Source organism: Oenanthe melanoleuca, chromosome 7, assembly GCF_029582105.1.
Source record: "Oenanthe melanoleuca isolate GR-GAL-2019-014 chromosome 7, OMel1.0, whole genome shotgun sequence".
In the NCBI taxonomy this organism is placed as follows: domain Eukaryota; kingdom Metazoa; phylum Chordata; class Aves; order Passeriformes; family Muscicapidae; genus Oenanthe; species Oenanthe melanoleuca.
This window is the reverse complement of record NC_079341.1, coordinates 15,059,128-15,073,156: the sequence shown is the minus strand read 5'-3', so window position 1 is coordinate 15,073,156 and position 14,029 is coordinate 15,059,128. Positions and strand designations below refer to the sequence as shown.

Below are 14,029 nucleotides of genomic sequence, written 5' to 3'. Positions count from 1 at the left end.
CTGACATGCAACATCTTTGCAAAGGACTGAGTTTGAAGTATCACTTGGTGGTCCAACTCCAGCTCTGTTTTCTGCACTGACGCGGAATTCATATTCGTTTCCTTCTAGAAGACCAGTTACTTTGCATCTGAGATCTGAAACTGGTTTCTTTGTTGCTCTCACCCATCTTAAACCTTTCTTTTCTCTTCGCTCCACATGGTAACCTGTGATTTCACTTCCACCATCATCGACTGGCCTTTTCCAGGTAACTGTGACAGTATTTTTAGTCACATTTGTTACTTCTGGTTTTCCAGGAGGGCCTGGAGGACCTGTTCAGGAAGAAAAAAGTATAGTTAAACAAAAAATCAAGTCTGTAGAAATTAATAAAACCACACTGTAATATCATAGCTTGTTCTACTTACCAAATCTATCCACCATTTTGACTGGTTCGGACTGTACTGGTTCACCCTTGCCATACTGATTTACTGCTGAGACACGGAAAACATATTCATTTCCTTGAATGAGCTTGCTGACAACATGCCTACAGGTCTCAATGTTTTCAGCAACCAATGTCCAGAGCAGTCGACTAGTTTCTCTCTTTTCCAGAACATACGATTTTACTGGTGATCCACCATCTTCTGCAGGAGGTGTCCATGTAAGTGTTGCTTTTTCTGCTGAAACATTGCTGATCTCAATAGGCCCTGGAGGTCCTGGAATATCTAAGACTTTTACATGTACAGTCTCCTGCTTAGTGCCGAAAGGATTGGTTGCAGTGATTGTGTATTCTCCAGAATCTTTTCTGGCTGCATATTTGACACTTAGAGTAGAAGAAGTCGGTTTGGTTTCAATGTGCACAAGCTCTGAGGGTCTGAAATCTTTTCCAGCTTTCGACCATGCTGAAGTTGGAGGTGGTTTGCCACGGATACTAATAGCAGACAGTGTGATAGTTTCCCCTGCTTTTACTGTTAAACCTTCCTTCAAAGTAGGATCCAGAACAATGCTTGGCGCCTCTGTCAAAACAAAGACAAAAAAATATTGATTGTTACAACAAGAACACAGGGATAACAAACAAAAGATATTTGATAATAATTATTGAAGTAAAATTCTACCTTTTCAACGCCATCTACATACCATACTCGTCCTTGCATATTATGGTTTCTGTGGGTTCAGATGGAGGACTGATAGCTCCAGCAGTGTTCTTTGCTCTAATTCTGAATTCATATTTGCAGCCTTCAGTAAGGTCAGTGACAGTAAATGCACAGTCTGGAACATTCACATGATTAGCTTTCATCCAAGTCTTTTTGGGTAAATCACGTTTTTCAACAATATAGCCAGTTAATTTATGTCCACCATCATATTTTGGTTCTGTCCAAATGAGTGTTACTGAGTTCCTGGTTACATTGATAGCTTCAGGTTTCCCAGGAGGATCTAGAAGAAAATATAATAAATAGCAGTCAAACAAAAGCTATTTCAAATTTCAGAGTTTTCCTTTTTATTCTCTTGATGACTTACCAATAGGATCAAGTGCCACAACTGGTTCAGATGGAAGGCTTGGTTTACCTACTCCAGCCATATTGATTGCCATTACTCTGAATTCATATTCCAGACCTTCAGTTAACCCTGTCACTCTGAAATCTTTCATTCTTATTGGTGTTGTATTTGCTCTCTTCCACAGAAGACTATTTCTTTCTTTAACTTCAATGTGATAACCTAGAAGATAAATGATGAGATGAAAATATGGGGGGTGGTCCTAAAAATCTTAATTTCTCACATCATTGAGAAACATCATACTGCACGCATTGCACGTGCAATATACATTGTGCAAGAGGAACACTGAAAACCAGGTTAAGAAATGGATGTGGACATGCACAATGGATTTATGTAATTGCAATGAGAAGGTGTTTGTGAATGCAAATTGCTGATTTTGTATTGTCACATACAGGTGAATTTGGGTTTATTTCTTTACATATTTTGGCTCTGAGCGAAGATATTGTTTCTCAGTTTGTATTTTCCCTATATTTGAATTATTTCTTCTTTAAAATAGGAAGGAAACCAGTGAAATCAATCAATTTATCAGTCAATCAATCAATCAATCAATTTAGTGCATAAACACCTGCTATTTTTATCTTACCTTTTGACAGAGAGAAAGAACTATTAAGAATTGAAATATTAGGGAGGTTTTGGGGGATGTACCTGTGATTGGTGAACCTCCAGTTCTTCTGGGATCAGTCCAAGTTAAAGCTACAGACTCATGCCGAACAGCAACAATATTGGGAGGTGGAGGAGCATCTGGGACGTCTAAACAACATTAAAAAATGCAGTAATGTTAAAAATTATTATCACCTCTAAAAAATCTTTTTTTAGATTTCAAAAATTTAAAATGGATACTTACCAAATGGATGCTTTGCAATGACAGGATCTGATTTAAGACCTTCCCCTACTCCATATTTATTTTCAGCCCTGATCCTGAATGTATATTCATTTCCTTCATGAAGTCTTGTAACTCTAAATGTGGTTTTCTGGACTGCAGAGGCACAAGTCACCCACTTATTGTTTACATTATCTCTCTTCTCTAGAACATAGTTAGTGATTTCTGAACCACCATCGTCTTTTGGAGGGCCCCATTTTAAGGTTATGGCATCCGCTGTGACTTCTTCAAATTTCACTGGACCTGTTGGTATGCCAGGTTTGCCAACAACTTTCACAAAAATAGTGCCTTCCTTGCTGCCAGCAACATTCCTCAGAGTTATTGTGTATTTCCCTGCATCAGCTTTCTGGCAATCATGTACTACAAGGGTGGTGTTAACTGCTGTAGATTCAAATGCAACTCTTCCGCTCTCAGTAATCGCCTGGTCTTCATCCTTCTTCCAAGTTACAGTTGGGACAGGCTTGCCTTTCATAGGGATTTTAAGACGGAAGTTGCTGCCCTCTTTAGCTGTGTAGCACAAGTCAGGTAGATCTCTTAAGTCAAGTTCAGGTGCCGCTGTAAAAAATGAAGGAAAGCGGTTATTCCACTGTGCGCAAACTCTGTGGTAAAATTAAGATGCTGTTTTAAAGGTGTCTTATTTCTAGGTATACATGGTAATGATAGTATAAATAAAATGTAATATGGGTAAGTAAAGCACTGAATTAATGATCTTGCTTCTCACCAACATCATCTCTCGCTACAATTGTGATCTCTGATGGAGTTCCATATCCAGCATCGTTTTGGGCCCTCACTCTGAAAGTGTATTCTTGTCCTTCTTTTAAGTCTCTCATTGAGTAATGGAGGTTCTTCCCCCGCATGACTTCTTGCCATTTATCTTCACCGACCAGGACCTCAACAATATATGCAGAAATACGGCTCCCACCATCACTGATAGGTTTCTTCCATACCAAATTGCATGAGGATTTTGTTACAGCTGAAGCTTTTAGATCCACAACCGGCCCAGGTGTTTCTAGAAGGAAGAAAAGCATAGTAAGTTTTCATTCAAGTTCAAAATAAAGATTATTTGAACCAAAAAAATAGGTGAAAAGGAATCATTTTTCCTACCAGAAGCTTTGACAGCATCACGAGTTTCACAAGGATCACCAATACCATATTCATTTTCAGCAAAAACTCTGAAGAAGTAAGATTTGCCTTCTTCTAGGTTAGTTATCCTGTAGCTTGTCTTTGGACATTCTGTTGTTACTGTGGACCATGATTTTCTTTCTGCATCACGTTTTTCAACAACATAATTTGTGATTGGACTGCCCCCATCAACTAGAGGAGGTTCCCATGTAATGAAGGCAGAATCCTTAGATGCATCTTTTACAATCAGGTTAATGGGTGGGCCTGGAGTATCTGGATAAACACAACACCACCATATTTGATTTAGTAACAAAATTTTATAAACCAGTTACAAAGTTAACAAATATATTACAATGGGGAAAGCTCTGAGACATACCAAGTACTTTTACCACAATGGTGTACGACTTTTGGCCACAGCTGTTCTCCAGACTGAGGACGTATTTTCCAGCATCATATTTATTTACATTTTCACAACGCAGGAAGGTATCAAAATCAGTTGACTTAATGTCTAATCCTTGTCTATCTCTTAGGTTGGCACCCACTTTAGACCATGAAATCTTCGGAGGTGGACGTCCTCTGACTGGCACGTAAAGTCTCATTGTGACTCCAGCACGCAACACAAGGACTTTCCTTAGTTCTGCATCAAGCTCTCCTTCAGGTGGAACTGTGTGTTGAAGGAAAAACACCATGTAATTAAAGCATCATCTTGAAGATGATCACAAAAGTTACTGTGACAAAAATTCCCTTTTTACTGGCATTTCACTAGACTAACCAGCTTCTCATGCTTATGGTGATGTTAGTAAGTGTCCTGACTCCTGTTTGAAGATAATTTGCAAGTATACCTTTTCTTGCACTGATTTCACCTCCTTTTTTTTTTTTTTTCTTCCCTGCCTTTACACCATTTATGTTAGAAAGGCACTTAGTTTCTCTAAAATTCAAGGGAGTTTCAGAGCATCCTGGACTATAATGATTTCTTGAACTAAAATAGTTTTGTGAAACAATGCTTTTGTACGTGGAGCAAAATGCATGCAAAAGCCAGCATGTCTCTTAAGGAGTAAGTGTCATACAATCAAAGAGTATCATACAGCTGCTTAGAATAGTAATCTTGGCTTCAAATTATTTAGAAGATATGATATGAAGGTGAATGAAAGTTTTAAGAAAGATAAGAGATCTTAAAATTCTAATTTAGGATTAGAAAAAGAAAAAAAGTCTTGAAGATCCAGTAGGATGCAGAAGGCTATGAAGCATACAAATGAAAAAAGCAGACACCAAATTCTGTTTGGTTCCTAACTGCCCTGTTTTCTTCCAAATCAGCCACTGTTAACCCACATTTTTTGAGTAAAACACGTTCCAAACAAATCTGAGCTTGTGTTCTGTAACAAAGTGTGTCTTGAAACTCATCCCATAAATTGAAGCAAAAGTCAACAAGGCAATTTTTTTTCGGTGAACATACTTAAAATGTCTTTGGCAGTGTGTTTATCAGGAACATCACTTGGATCGCTGTATCCAATCTTATTGACAGCATAAACCCGGAACTGGTACTCTGTGTCTTCCATCAGCCCTGTTACCACAAAATGTGTAGCCTGTAAATTCTTGGGTAGATTGCATCTGACCCAGTTGTCTGTGTCAGCTCGTTTTGACTCCACTAGATAACCAATGATAGGGCTTCCTCCATCATATGCTGGCTTGCTCCACGACAGGCTTATCGAATTACGAGTGGTATCAACCACTTTCGGGAAAGCAGGTGGGCCAGGAGGATCTGGGAATTAAAACAACATCAAGTTAGCATACCAAATGCTGCATGGTAATATCTGGAAATAATAGTGGAAAACACCTGAGACTTTTAGCTTACATTGAGGATCACGAGCATACACTGCTTTAGATGGTGCGCTAGGCTTGCCAGGTCCAGCCTTATTCAACGCTATCACCCGGAACTCATACTCTGTTCCTTCCTGGAGCCCAGTAGCTTTAACAGTTCTTTCAATGACAGGCTTTCTGTTCACTTTTGTCCAGTTAAGAGCCTTCGTTTCGCGCTTCTCAAGTATATAACCAGTTATTGGGGATCCACCATCACTAGCTGGCGGCTTCCAGCTAACAGTCATGAAGTCTTTTGTTACATTGCTAATTACTGGTGGGTCACAAGGTCCGGGTACATCTGTGGAGATTTATTTGAAAGTTACATGATATATTCATAAGTATAGACAAAAACTGAATGACTGATGAAACTGTTCCACAAAGCACTTACCATATGGGTTCTTAGCAACTGCTGGTTCAGTCAAGATGGGGTCTCCAACACCATATTTGTTTTCAGCACAAATCCGGAACTGATACTCATGTCCTTCTATTAGTCTCTCCACCGTGCAGCTTGTAATGGGTACGTTGGCACTGACTTGGGCCCAGTTGGGTCTGCTTGTTTCACGCTTGTCTACAATGTAGTTAGTAATTTCTGAACCTCCATCTTCCAGAGGAGGCTCCCAAGAAAGCATTGCACGATCTGCATACATATGCTTGATTTTGACAGAGGCTGGTGGGCCAGGCTTATCTAGAACAATTAACATCACATTGTTATAGTTCTATCTCTCGCTATACCATTTAATTATAAATGTATTTATTAATACACAGTCTTTAGCTTACCAAGTACTTTAAGCCTAATGGTTGCTGACTTTGACCCACTTGCATTTTCAGCAGTAATAGTGTAGTCTCCTGTTTGCTTCCTGTTAACACTGAACAACTCAACTGTAGCAAGATTTCTCTGAGTGGTGATCTTAACACCTTCAGAAGGCTTTAAAACTTCTCCTTCTTTTTTCCAGGTGATCGCTGGCATTGGCTTGCCATACACATTTGCCTCCAGACGCACATTAGTTCCAGCTTTTACTGTAAGCTGTGATTGCATAGACAGATCCAGCTCTATTCTGGGAGGAACTGAAAGGAAAGAGTCCAAGAGTTAATCAATAGTAGGAGATAAATGTCTCATTCTTCACATGAGTGCTAGTTCCTGACATGCACAGACTCCTTCCAGAGCTATCAAATGCTTTTAAATTCCTTACCATTTTCTGGATGAATGGTCACTGGATCAGAAGGTTCTGAAGGTCGGCTAATGTTAACTGCTGTCTTGGCAATTGCTCTAAATTGGTACTGAGCATTTTCTTCCAAACCAGTCACAGTGTACTCTTCTAGAGGTATTTGATATGGAGTTGTATTGCACCGCTCCCACTTATCACCAGGTAATTTGCAAGCTTCCACAAAGTAGCCAATAAGTTTGCTACCACCATCATGCTTCGGTCTTGTCCATACCAGTGATGCAGTACTCTTAGTGACATCAATAACTTCAGGTTTTCCAGGGGGATCTATGGTAAATAAAAACATACTATAGCATATTTTTCAAAAAAACATTTAAAAATGGCTTTAATATTGCTGGATCCTATTTACTGCATATCTAGAAAGTGCAATCAGAGTGATGTCATAGTAAACATGAAAGTATAAGCAGAAGGGCAAACTAAAGATCATAATAAGTAGCAGATATATTGAAAATGATCAAAAAAATGGTCTGCAGCAAAGAATTGGATGGATGGCTTACCCACTGGTGCTCTTGCTGTGACAAACTCAGTTGGTTTACTGGGTTTGCTTGCTCCAGCTCTGTTCAATGCATAAATTCTGAAAGTATACTCAAGCCCTTCGATGAGGCCCACACAAGGGTACTCTGTGGAGCGCACAGCTGTGTCGTTAGCTTTCACCCACAGTAAACTGTTCCTTTCCTTGCGCTCAATGAGATAGCCTGTGATTGGACTGCCTCCGTCGCTGTCTGGTTTATCCCAGGCAACAAAAATGCAGTCCTTATTGACCTTGGTAACACGTGCATTCTTGGGCTCACTGGGAACATCTAGAAAGGAACACAAAGATAGACATCCATTGTATGTTGTCTTACTAGAAAGTTTAAATAGAGGAAAGCTGCTATCAAAAACTGCCATACCAAATGGGTATCTTGCGATCATCTTGCCAGAAGCAAGCGGCTCAGAAATCCCAAAACGATTTTCAGCACGAACACGGAACATGTACTCTTCTCCAGGAATCAGTTTGCCAATTCTGCAGCTTGTCTTTGTGACAGAAGACAAAGCTGTTACCCAGTCTCCTCGGCTTACATCACATTTCTCAACTACATAGTTGGTAATGTTGCTGCCACCATCTTCAAGAGGTATGTGCCATGAGAGAGTGCAAGCATCAGCATCTATTTCAGAAATATCAAATGGAGGCTGTGGTGGACCTGGTTTATCTGCATGGAAAAAGTGTATTAAGAGAAAGGGATGAAATAAAATGGCAACCACTGGAATACAGTAAAACAAGCTTTGTATAAAGCTGGACTGAAAAACAACCAAATGGAACATACCCATGACTGTCACTTTGATTTTCTGACTATCAGTACCAGAGCTATTTTCTGCAGTAAGAGTGTAAAAATCAGTATCTTTCCTAGTCACATCCTTAATGATAAGAACAGAAGACTTTTCTGCCTTATGCACGGCAAGGCGGCTGGATGTAACTACATCTTGATCTCCTTTCAGCCATTTACAGACTGGCTGAGGCTTCCCATATACATGAGCTTCAATTCTCAGTTTCTTTCCAGCTTTAATGTGAACGTGATCAGGCATCAGAATCTTCGGTGGGACTGTAAAAAAAAATCACACAGAGGCAAATAAATTCAACTTCTGTGACATATTAATTTATTTTTTCTTATTTTTTTTCATGTGAAAATTCTCTGCTTCTCTTTTAAGTAGAGTCACCTGTATGAATGACTAGAAAATCATTAATTTAGGTGCCACTTATGGACAACTTGAGTTTCTGTGGGTGGCAATATCCATTCCAGTCTTACTTTTACATTATTGTACAGTTTATAAGAAAATATTTATTAATTTGGATTGCCTTCACACACATTTATGTAGAGATTTGTGCGCTATTAATTCACAAAATATAATTCCTTTTTATCTGAAACCTGTTGCTCACTTATTGCTGACCTTCTACAAAAAAACATGAAGGAGAAGAAAACTGAAGTTCTTACTGAGATAAACCCGCTTGCACAGTCATTCTTTCTGTCTACTTGAATTATTTTTCTCCTACTTCTTCTTTTGCACAGAATCAATTTTTTTCCCAAATGAAACCTGCAGCATGTTTGGTGTACTTCCTTCCACTGGCTAGTTTTCATTCTCCTGTTCCTGTACCTCTCTTTTTATTCCCATGTCCCAAATTAAGAAGATTCTACTCATTTTGCCCTTACCCGACATCTTCCTATGCCTCAGGAACCCTGCCACCTTAAATAGGCCAACCTGTCCCCCTGATTTTTGTTTTATATTCTCAACCAACCTTATAATATAAACCACTTATTTTCACTTATTTTAAAACAGGTCCAGCTTTCCCATTTATCTCTCAAACTACCAGTCTGACACTTTCTCTCTTTCATTTAAACTTCACTGAAGGTATTTATTATTTCTCCCTAATTCTTATCTTCTGGTTCCAACTAAAACCATACCTGAAAAATTATTTATTAATTCTGAATTAGTGGTCAACTCTCATTTTTTTCTGACTTGTCAAAATATTCAGTACAGTCAACCATAATCCTCCAGATAACTCCATAAAACAAATGTCTTTCTGTGACTCAAAAACCTGTATATTTCACTCTTTTAATTATTAAAGCAGTACATTAGGTAGTATTTAAACTGTTACTTACTGAGTTGTTCTTTAATTTCATATTCTCCTGTAGCTTCTATTGGCAAACTTACTCCTACAGCATTTCTAGCTGCCACTCTGAAGTTGTACTTCTTTCCTTCTTTCAGACCAGCTACAACAATGGAGAGATCTTTAACAACTGAATATTCTGTCCAGCGATCTGCTGGCTGATCATGTTCTTTGTAGCTAACAATGTATCCATCAATTTTAGAGCCTCCATCGCGCAGTGGTGGCAGCCAGCCTAAAGTAGCACTATTCTTTGTAATTTCAGTAACTTCAAGTTTTCTTGGTGGATCAGGTTCACCTTTCGGGGGAAAAAAGAAACACATTAAATATTGAATTTCCAAGATTTTCTTGAGTAGTTAGCAATATCGTTCAGTCCAGAAACATTAACTCAAAAAATGCAAAAATCTGACTGAGAGAAAAACAAACAGAAAATATTCATAGAGGCAAACATAAAATATACATAAAGGCATACTCACTTAGAGGATCTGTTGCTAGAACAGGTTTTGGTATGTCACTTGGAACACCTGACCCATATTCATTCACTGCTGTTACTCTGAAGTAATATTCATTTCCAGGCACGAGGTTCGCTATCTGGAAACTAGTTTTCTTTAGTTCTGCCGTGACTGTTGCCCAGGTCTTCCTGTCAGCCTCCCGTTTCTGCAGGATGTAATGAGTCACTGGGCTACCCCCATCATTCTCTGGAGGTGCCCACGAAAGATGGCAGGACATCTTAGTGACATCTGAAACCTTGAAGTCTGACACAGGTCCGGGAGTATCTATGAAGAAATTTCAATATATGTTAGTATTTTCTTCTTTAATAAGTTAAAATTACAGGGGATCAAAAGCTTTCTACGTGGAGGGAGTTACGTGTTAGGTGACAGAGTTATGCTCAAAAAATGTTGCACCTAGGGGTCATAGATATTCCTGCAAGGAACATCCAAAATAGTTAAAAAGTTGCCTTAAGATATTTCTCTCATTACTTACCCAGAACTCTGACGTTCACAAATACAGCCTTTTCTCCAGCTGCATTAACAAGTGTCAATGAATATTTGCCTGAGTCATCACGTGTTGAATCAGGAATGACACAGAAGGCCATAGTGTCAACCAGATCAACTTGTCCTTTTCTAATAACATTGTCAACACCCATTCTCCTCCAGGTGACTTTTGGTGCTGGGCGGCCCCTCACAATGGCAAAAAGTCTGATAGGGCATCCTGCCCTGACTGTGACTAACTTTCTCATGCTGGCATCCAGCTCAATCTCAGGAGGTTCTGAAAGACAAAGAAATAAAACGCAAAGTTTTGCACATGAAATAAAATAAGCCTAAAGCAAATAAAGTTTTGTTGTAAACACCCCAAGAAAGGATGGGAAAACTCACCAAGAATTTCTTTGGGAGACACAGCTTCTTTCAATTCTGCCGGTCGGCCAAGGCCAACCTGGTTTTGGGCAGAAACCCTGAACTCATACAATTGTTTCTCATCCAGGCTGGTAGCTGTGAATTCTGTATGAATAACTTGAGCAGCAACATTACATCGTTTCCATCCTGCTTCAGGATCAGCACCCTCAACTTTTGGTCTCATTTCCACAACATATCCAATAATTGGAGCACCACCATCGTACACTGGTTTTCCCCAGCCAAGGGTTAAGGAAGTCTTTGTGCTATCAACCACTCTCAGGTTTGTGGGAGGACCAGGTGGTTCTGCAAGACAGCAAAAATTACAAATTAGAATACAGCTGTACAGTTTAGCAATTTGTTAGCATTGAAATAATACAGAAAAATTGAATTATATTTTACCTATTGGGTCTTTGGCTATTACAGGTCTTGATGGCAAGCTTGGCTCTCCAAGTCCGACTTCATTTTCAGCACTGACACGGAACTGGTATTCGTGACCAGGGAAGAGATTAGTAACCTTCTTGCGTCTCTCTGGGATCGGAGTTTTAGTAACAGGAACCCATCTTAGCGACCGTTTCTCTTTCTTCTCTAAAATGTATCCTGTAATTGATTTGCCACCATCATATTCTGGTGGATTCCAAACTACTGTCATCTCTTCTTTGCTGACTCTTGTGACATCTGGAGGGTCGGGGCGTCCCGGTCTGTCATATTTAGTTTTTGCAATAATTGGATGTGTTTCTGTTGGTGGGCCCGTGCCCATTTTATTCTCTGCACGCACTCTGAATATATATTCATTACCTTCAATGAGGCGTGTCACTTTGGCATAGTCTGTTAGGACAGAGGAAGAGTATGTAGACCAAACCATCCGCTTGCTTTCACATTTTTCCAGGATGTAGTTCTGTATTTCACAACCGCCATCATCTTCTGGAGGATCCCAAGTAACAGTACATCTATCACTTGAAATGTCAGTGACTTTCAAGTTTCGTACGGGGCCTGGTTTGTCCAAGACAATAACAGTAGCATATGCTACAAAGCTACCAGCTGCATTAGTTGCTGTAATCACATACTTCCCACCATCAGTGCGCCTTGATTTTGTGAGAACAAACTTAGATGTGTCAGAAGTGTTTTCAATACTGACTCTTGGAGACCTGGTGAGATCTGTGGCATCTTTGTCTTTTGTCCACACAACTTCAGGCTGTGGTTTTCCTCTGACTCCAGCCTCAATTCTAATTGTGTCGCCTGCTTTCACAGTTAGAACCCCACTTAACTTCAAATCCAGCACTGGTTTCTGGAGATCTTCCTTCACAACAACTTCAGCTGTTTTTACCCAGTTACTTTCACCGGCCTCATTCTTAGTTTGAACTCGGAATTGGTAAATTTTATTTTCCACACATTTATCTACCATGTAGTGGGTTTCCTTAATGCTGCCTTTGTGAACTCTTTCCCATTCATCTGAATCTTTCAGTTTTCTCTCAACATGGTAACTTAAATTGGGACTTCCACCATCATAATCTGGCCTTCTCCATTTCAGATATACAAATGTCTTTCCTTTCTCTGCAATGTGAAGATTTTCTGGCTCTCCAGGCTTGTCAATAGGATTGATAGCAAGGATAGGAGTCTTGGTCTCAATGCAAGGACCTGGACCTATTTTGTTCTCTGCACAAACTCTGAAGAAGTATTCACGGTTCTCGACAAGATTTGCCTTTACTAATCGTTTAGTAATATCAGAAGAGACAATTGACCATCCCCTCTGATTCGGCTGACGGTATTCTACTATGTAATTTGTAATTTCAGAGCCACCATTATCCACTGGACTCTCCCAAGAGATCATACAAGAGTCTTTTGTGACATAGCTTATTTTCAGGTTCTGACATGGTCCAGGTCTGTCAAGTACATTAACAATAGCAAAAGCCTGAGCCTGTCCACAGCTGTTCTTAGCTGCTATTATATATTTGCCATGATCAGATCTTTTGGCTTCTTTCACTTGCAGTTCAATATTAGGTAGATCATGAAGTATTTCAATACGCTTTTCTTGGACTAGTACTTTGCCATCTTTAGACCATGTTATTTCAGGATCTGGTCTGCCTTTTACCTTACCAGTAATACGTATTGTTTGACCTACTCGGACAGTAATTAAGTCTCGACAGGTCACATCAAGGCTTATTTCTGGTGGAGAAAGAATGTCTTTTGCAAGTACAGTTTCTGGTAGTTCTCTTGGTTCTCCCTCGCCCACAATGTTGACAGCTTTTATTCGGAACTTATATTCATTTCCTTCTATTAATCCAGGTACTCTGAAAGCACACTGTCTAATGAGTTCATCCTTATTAATTCTATTCCACTGGGTAGTTCCAGTTTTCTGACATTCCACAATGTATCCCAGAATTGGGCTGCCACCATCCTTGAGGGGCTTGGTCCACACAAGATCAGCTGATTCTTTAGTTTTGTCTTTTAACTTTGGATTTATAGGTGGTCCAGGAGGAGTGATAGGACGTGATGCTTTTATTGGATCAGAGCTTGGAGATGGTTTGCTTAAGCCCACCATGTTTTCTGCAAAAACTCTGAATTCATATGTGTTGCCTTCAAAAAGACCGGTGACCCTGTATTTCATATCAAGTATAGGTGTCTTATTGACACGCACCCATTTACCAGATGCTTCCCGACGTTCAAGTATGTAACCAGTTATGGGAGTTCCACCATCAGATTTTGGTAGGGTCCAAGACACTGTGGCAGCATTTTCTGTAATATCATAAACAGTTGGTTTACCAGGTGGGGATGGTGGATCAAACATGTACTTAGCAACTGTTGGTTCTGAATCCAGGGGTGCACCAATTCCTATCTTATTTTCTGCACGAACACGGAAAATATATTCACAGCCTTTCTGCAGTCGTGGAACCTTAATTTTTGTGTGACTTGTTCCAGAGCTAACCACTCCCCAAGTTTCTTTCTTTGATTGACGCTTCTCAACGATGTAATTTATTATTGGACTGCCACCATCATCTTTAGGAGGGCGCCAAGAAATAACCATATATTCTGGTGTTACTTCAAGAATATTAATAGGACCAGTTGGTGGGCCTGGAACATCCAAAACTGTAAGGTGCAGTGCCACAGTTTTGCTGCCAGCTGCATTAGACACTGTGAGTAGATATTCTCCCGTATCTTTTCTTACACAGTCTTTGATAGTAAGCACAGTTGAGTAATTGTCAGTCTCAATCTTGTATTTGCCATCTGGTTTAATTTCAGTGTCATCAGTAACCCATTTTGCTGTGGGAACTGGCACACCTCTCATAATTGCTGGAAGGCGCACTGTGGTGCCAGCTTTAACAACGAGACCTTCAATTAACTTCACATCTAGATCCACAGATGGAGGTACTGAAATTAGAGAAAAATG

At 39.7% G+C, this 14,029-nt stretch overlaps 1 protein-coding gene across 1 annotated transcript in view; it reads right to left on the bottom strand.

The window, feature by feature from the left end:
* TTN (titin) overlaps positions 1-14,029 on the bottom strand; it is a 235,634-nt gene that overhangs the window by 45,939 nt on the left and 175,666 nt on the right. The window contains exons 255-276 of the mRNA XM_056496551.1: positions 11,044-14,010; positions 10,627-10,947; positions 10,235-10,519; positions 9,727-10,026; positions 9,246-9,548; positions 7,914-8,189; positions 7,500-7,799; positions 7,107-7,409; positions 6,577-6,876; positions 6,164-6,451; positions 5,775-6,071; positions 5,382-5,684; positions 4,983-5,288; positions 3,906-4,193; positions 3,512-3,802; positions 3,129-3,416; positions 2,372-2,962; positions 2,173-2,277; positions 1,492-1,689; positions 1,111-1,407; positions 402-989; positions 6-308 (exon numbers count right to left, since the gene is read on the bottom strand). Coding sequence (XP_056352526.1) covers positions 6-308; positions 402-989; positions 1,111-1,407; positions 1,492-1,689; positions 2,173-2,277; positions 2,372-2,962; positions 3,129-3,416; positions 3,512-3,802; positions 3,906-4,193; positions 4,983-5,288; positions 5,382-5,684; positions 5,775-6,071; positions 6,164-6,451; positions 6,577-6,876; positions 7,107-7,409; positions 7,500-7,799; positions 7,914-8,189; positions 9,246-9,548; positions 9,727-10,026; positions 10,235-10,519; positions 10,627-10,947; positions 11,044-14,010 — 9,498 coding nt within the window. The remainder of the gene's footprint in view (positions 1-5; positions 309-401; positions 990-1,110; positions 1,408-1,491; positions 1,690-2,172; positions 2,278-2,371; positions 2,963-3,128; positions 3,417-3,511; positions 3,803-3,905; positions 4,194-4,982; positions 5,289-5,381; positions 5,685-5,774; positions 6,072-6,163; positions 6,452-6,576; positions 6,877-7,106; positions 7,410-7,499; positions 7,800-7,913; positions 8,190-9,245; positions 9,549-9,726; positions 10,027-10,234; positions 10,520-10,626; positions 10,948-11,043; positions 14,011-14,029) is intronic.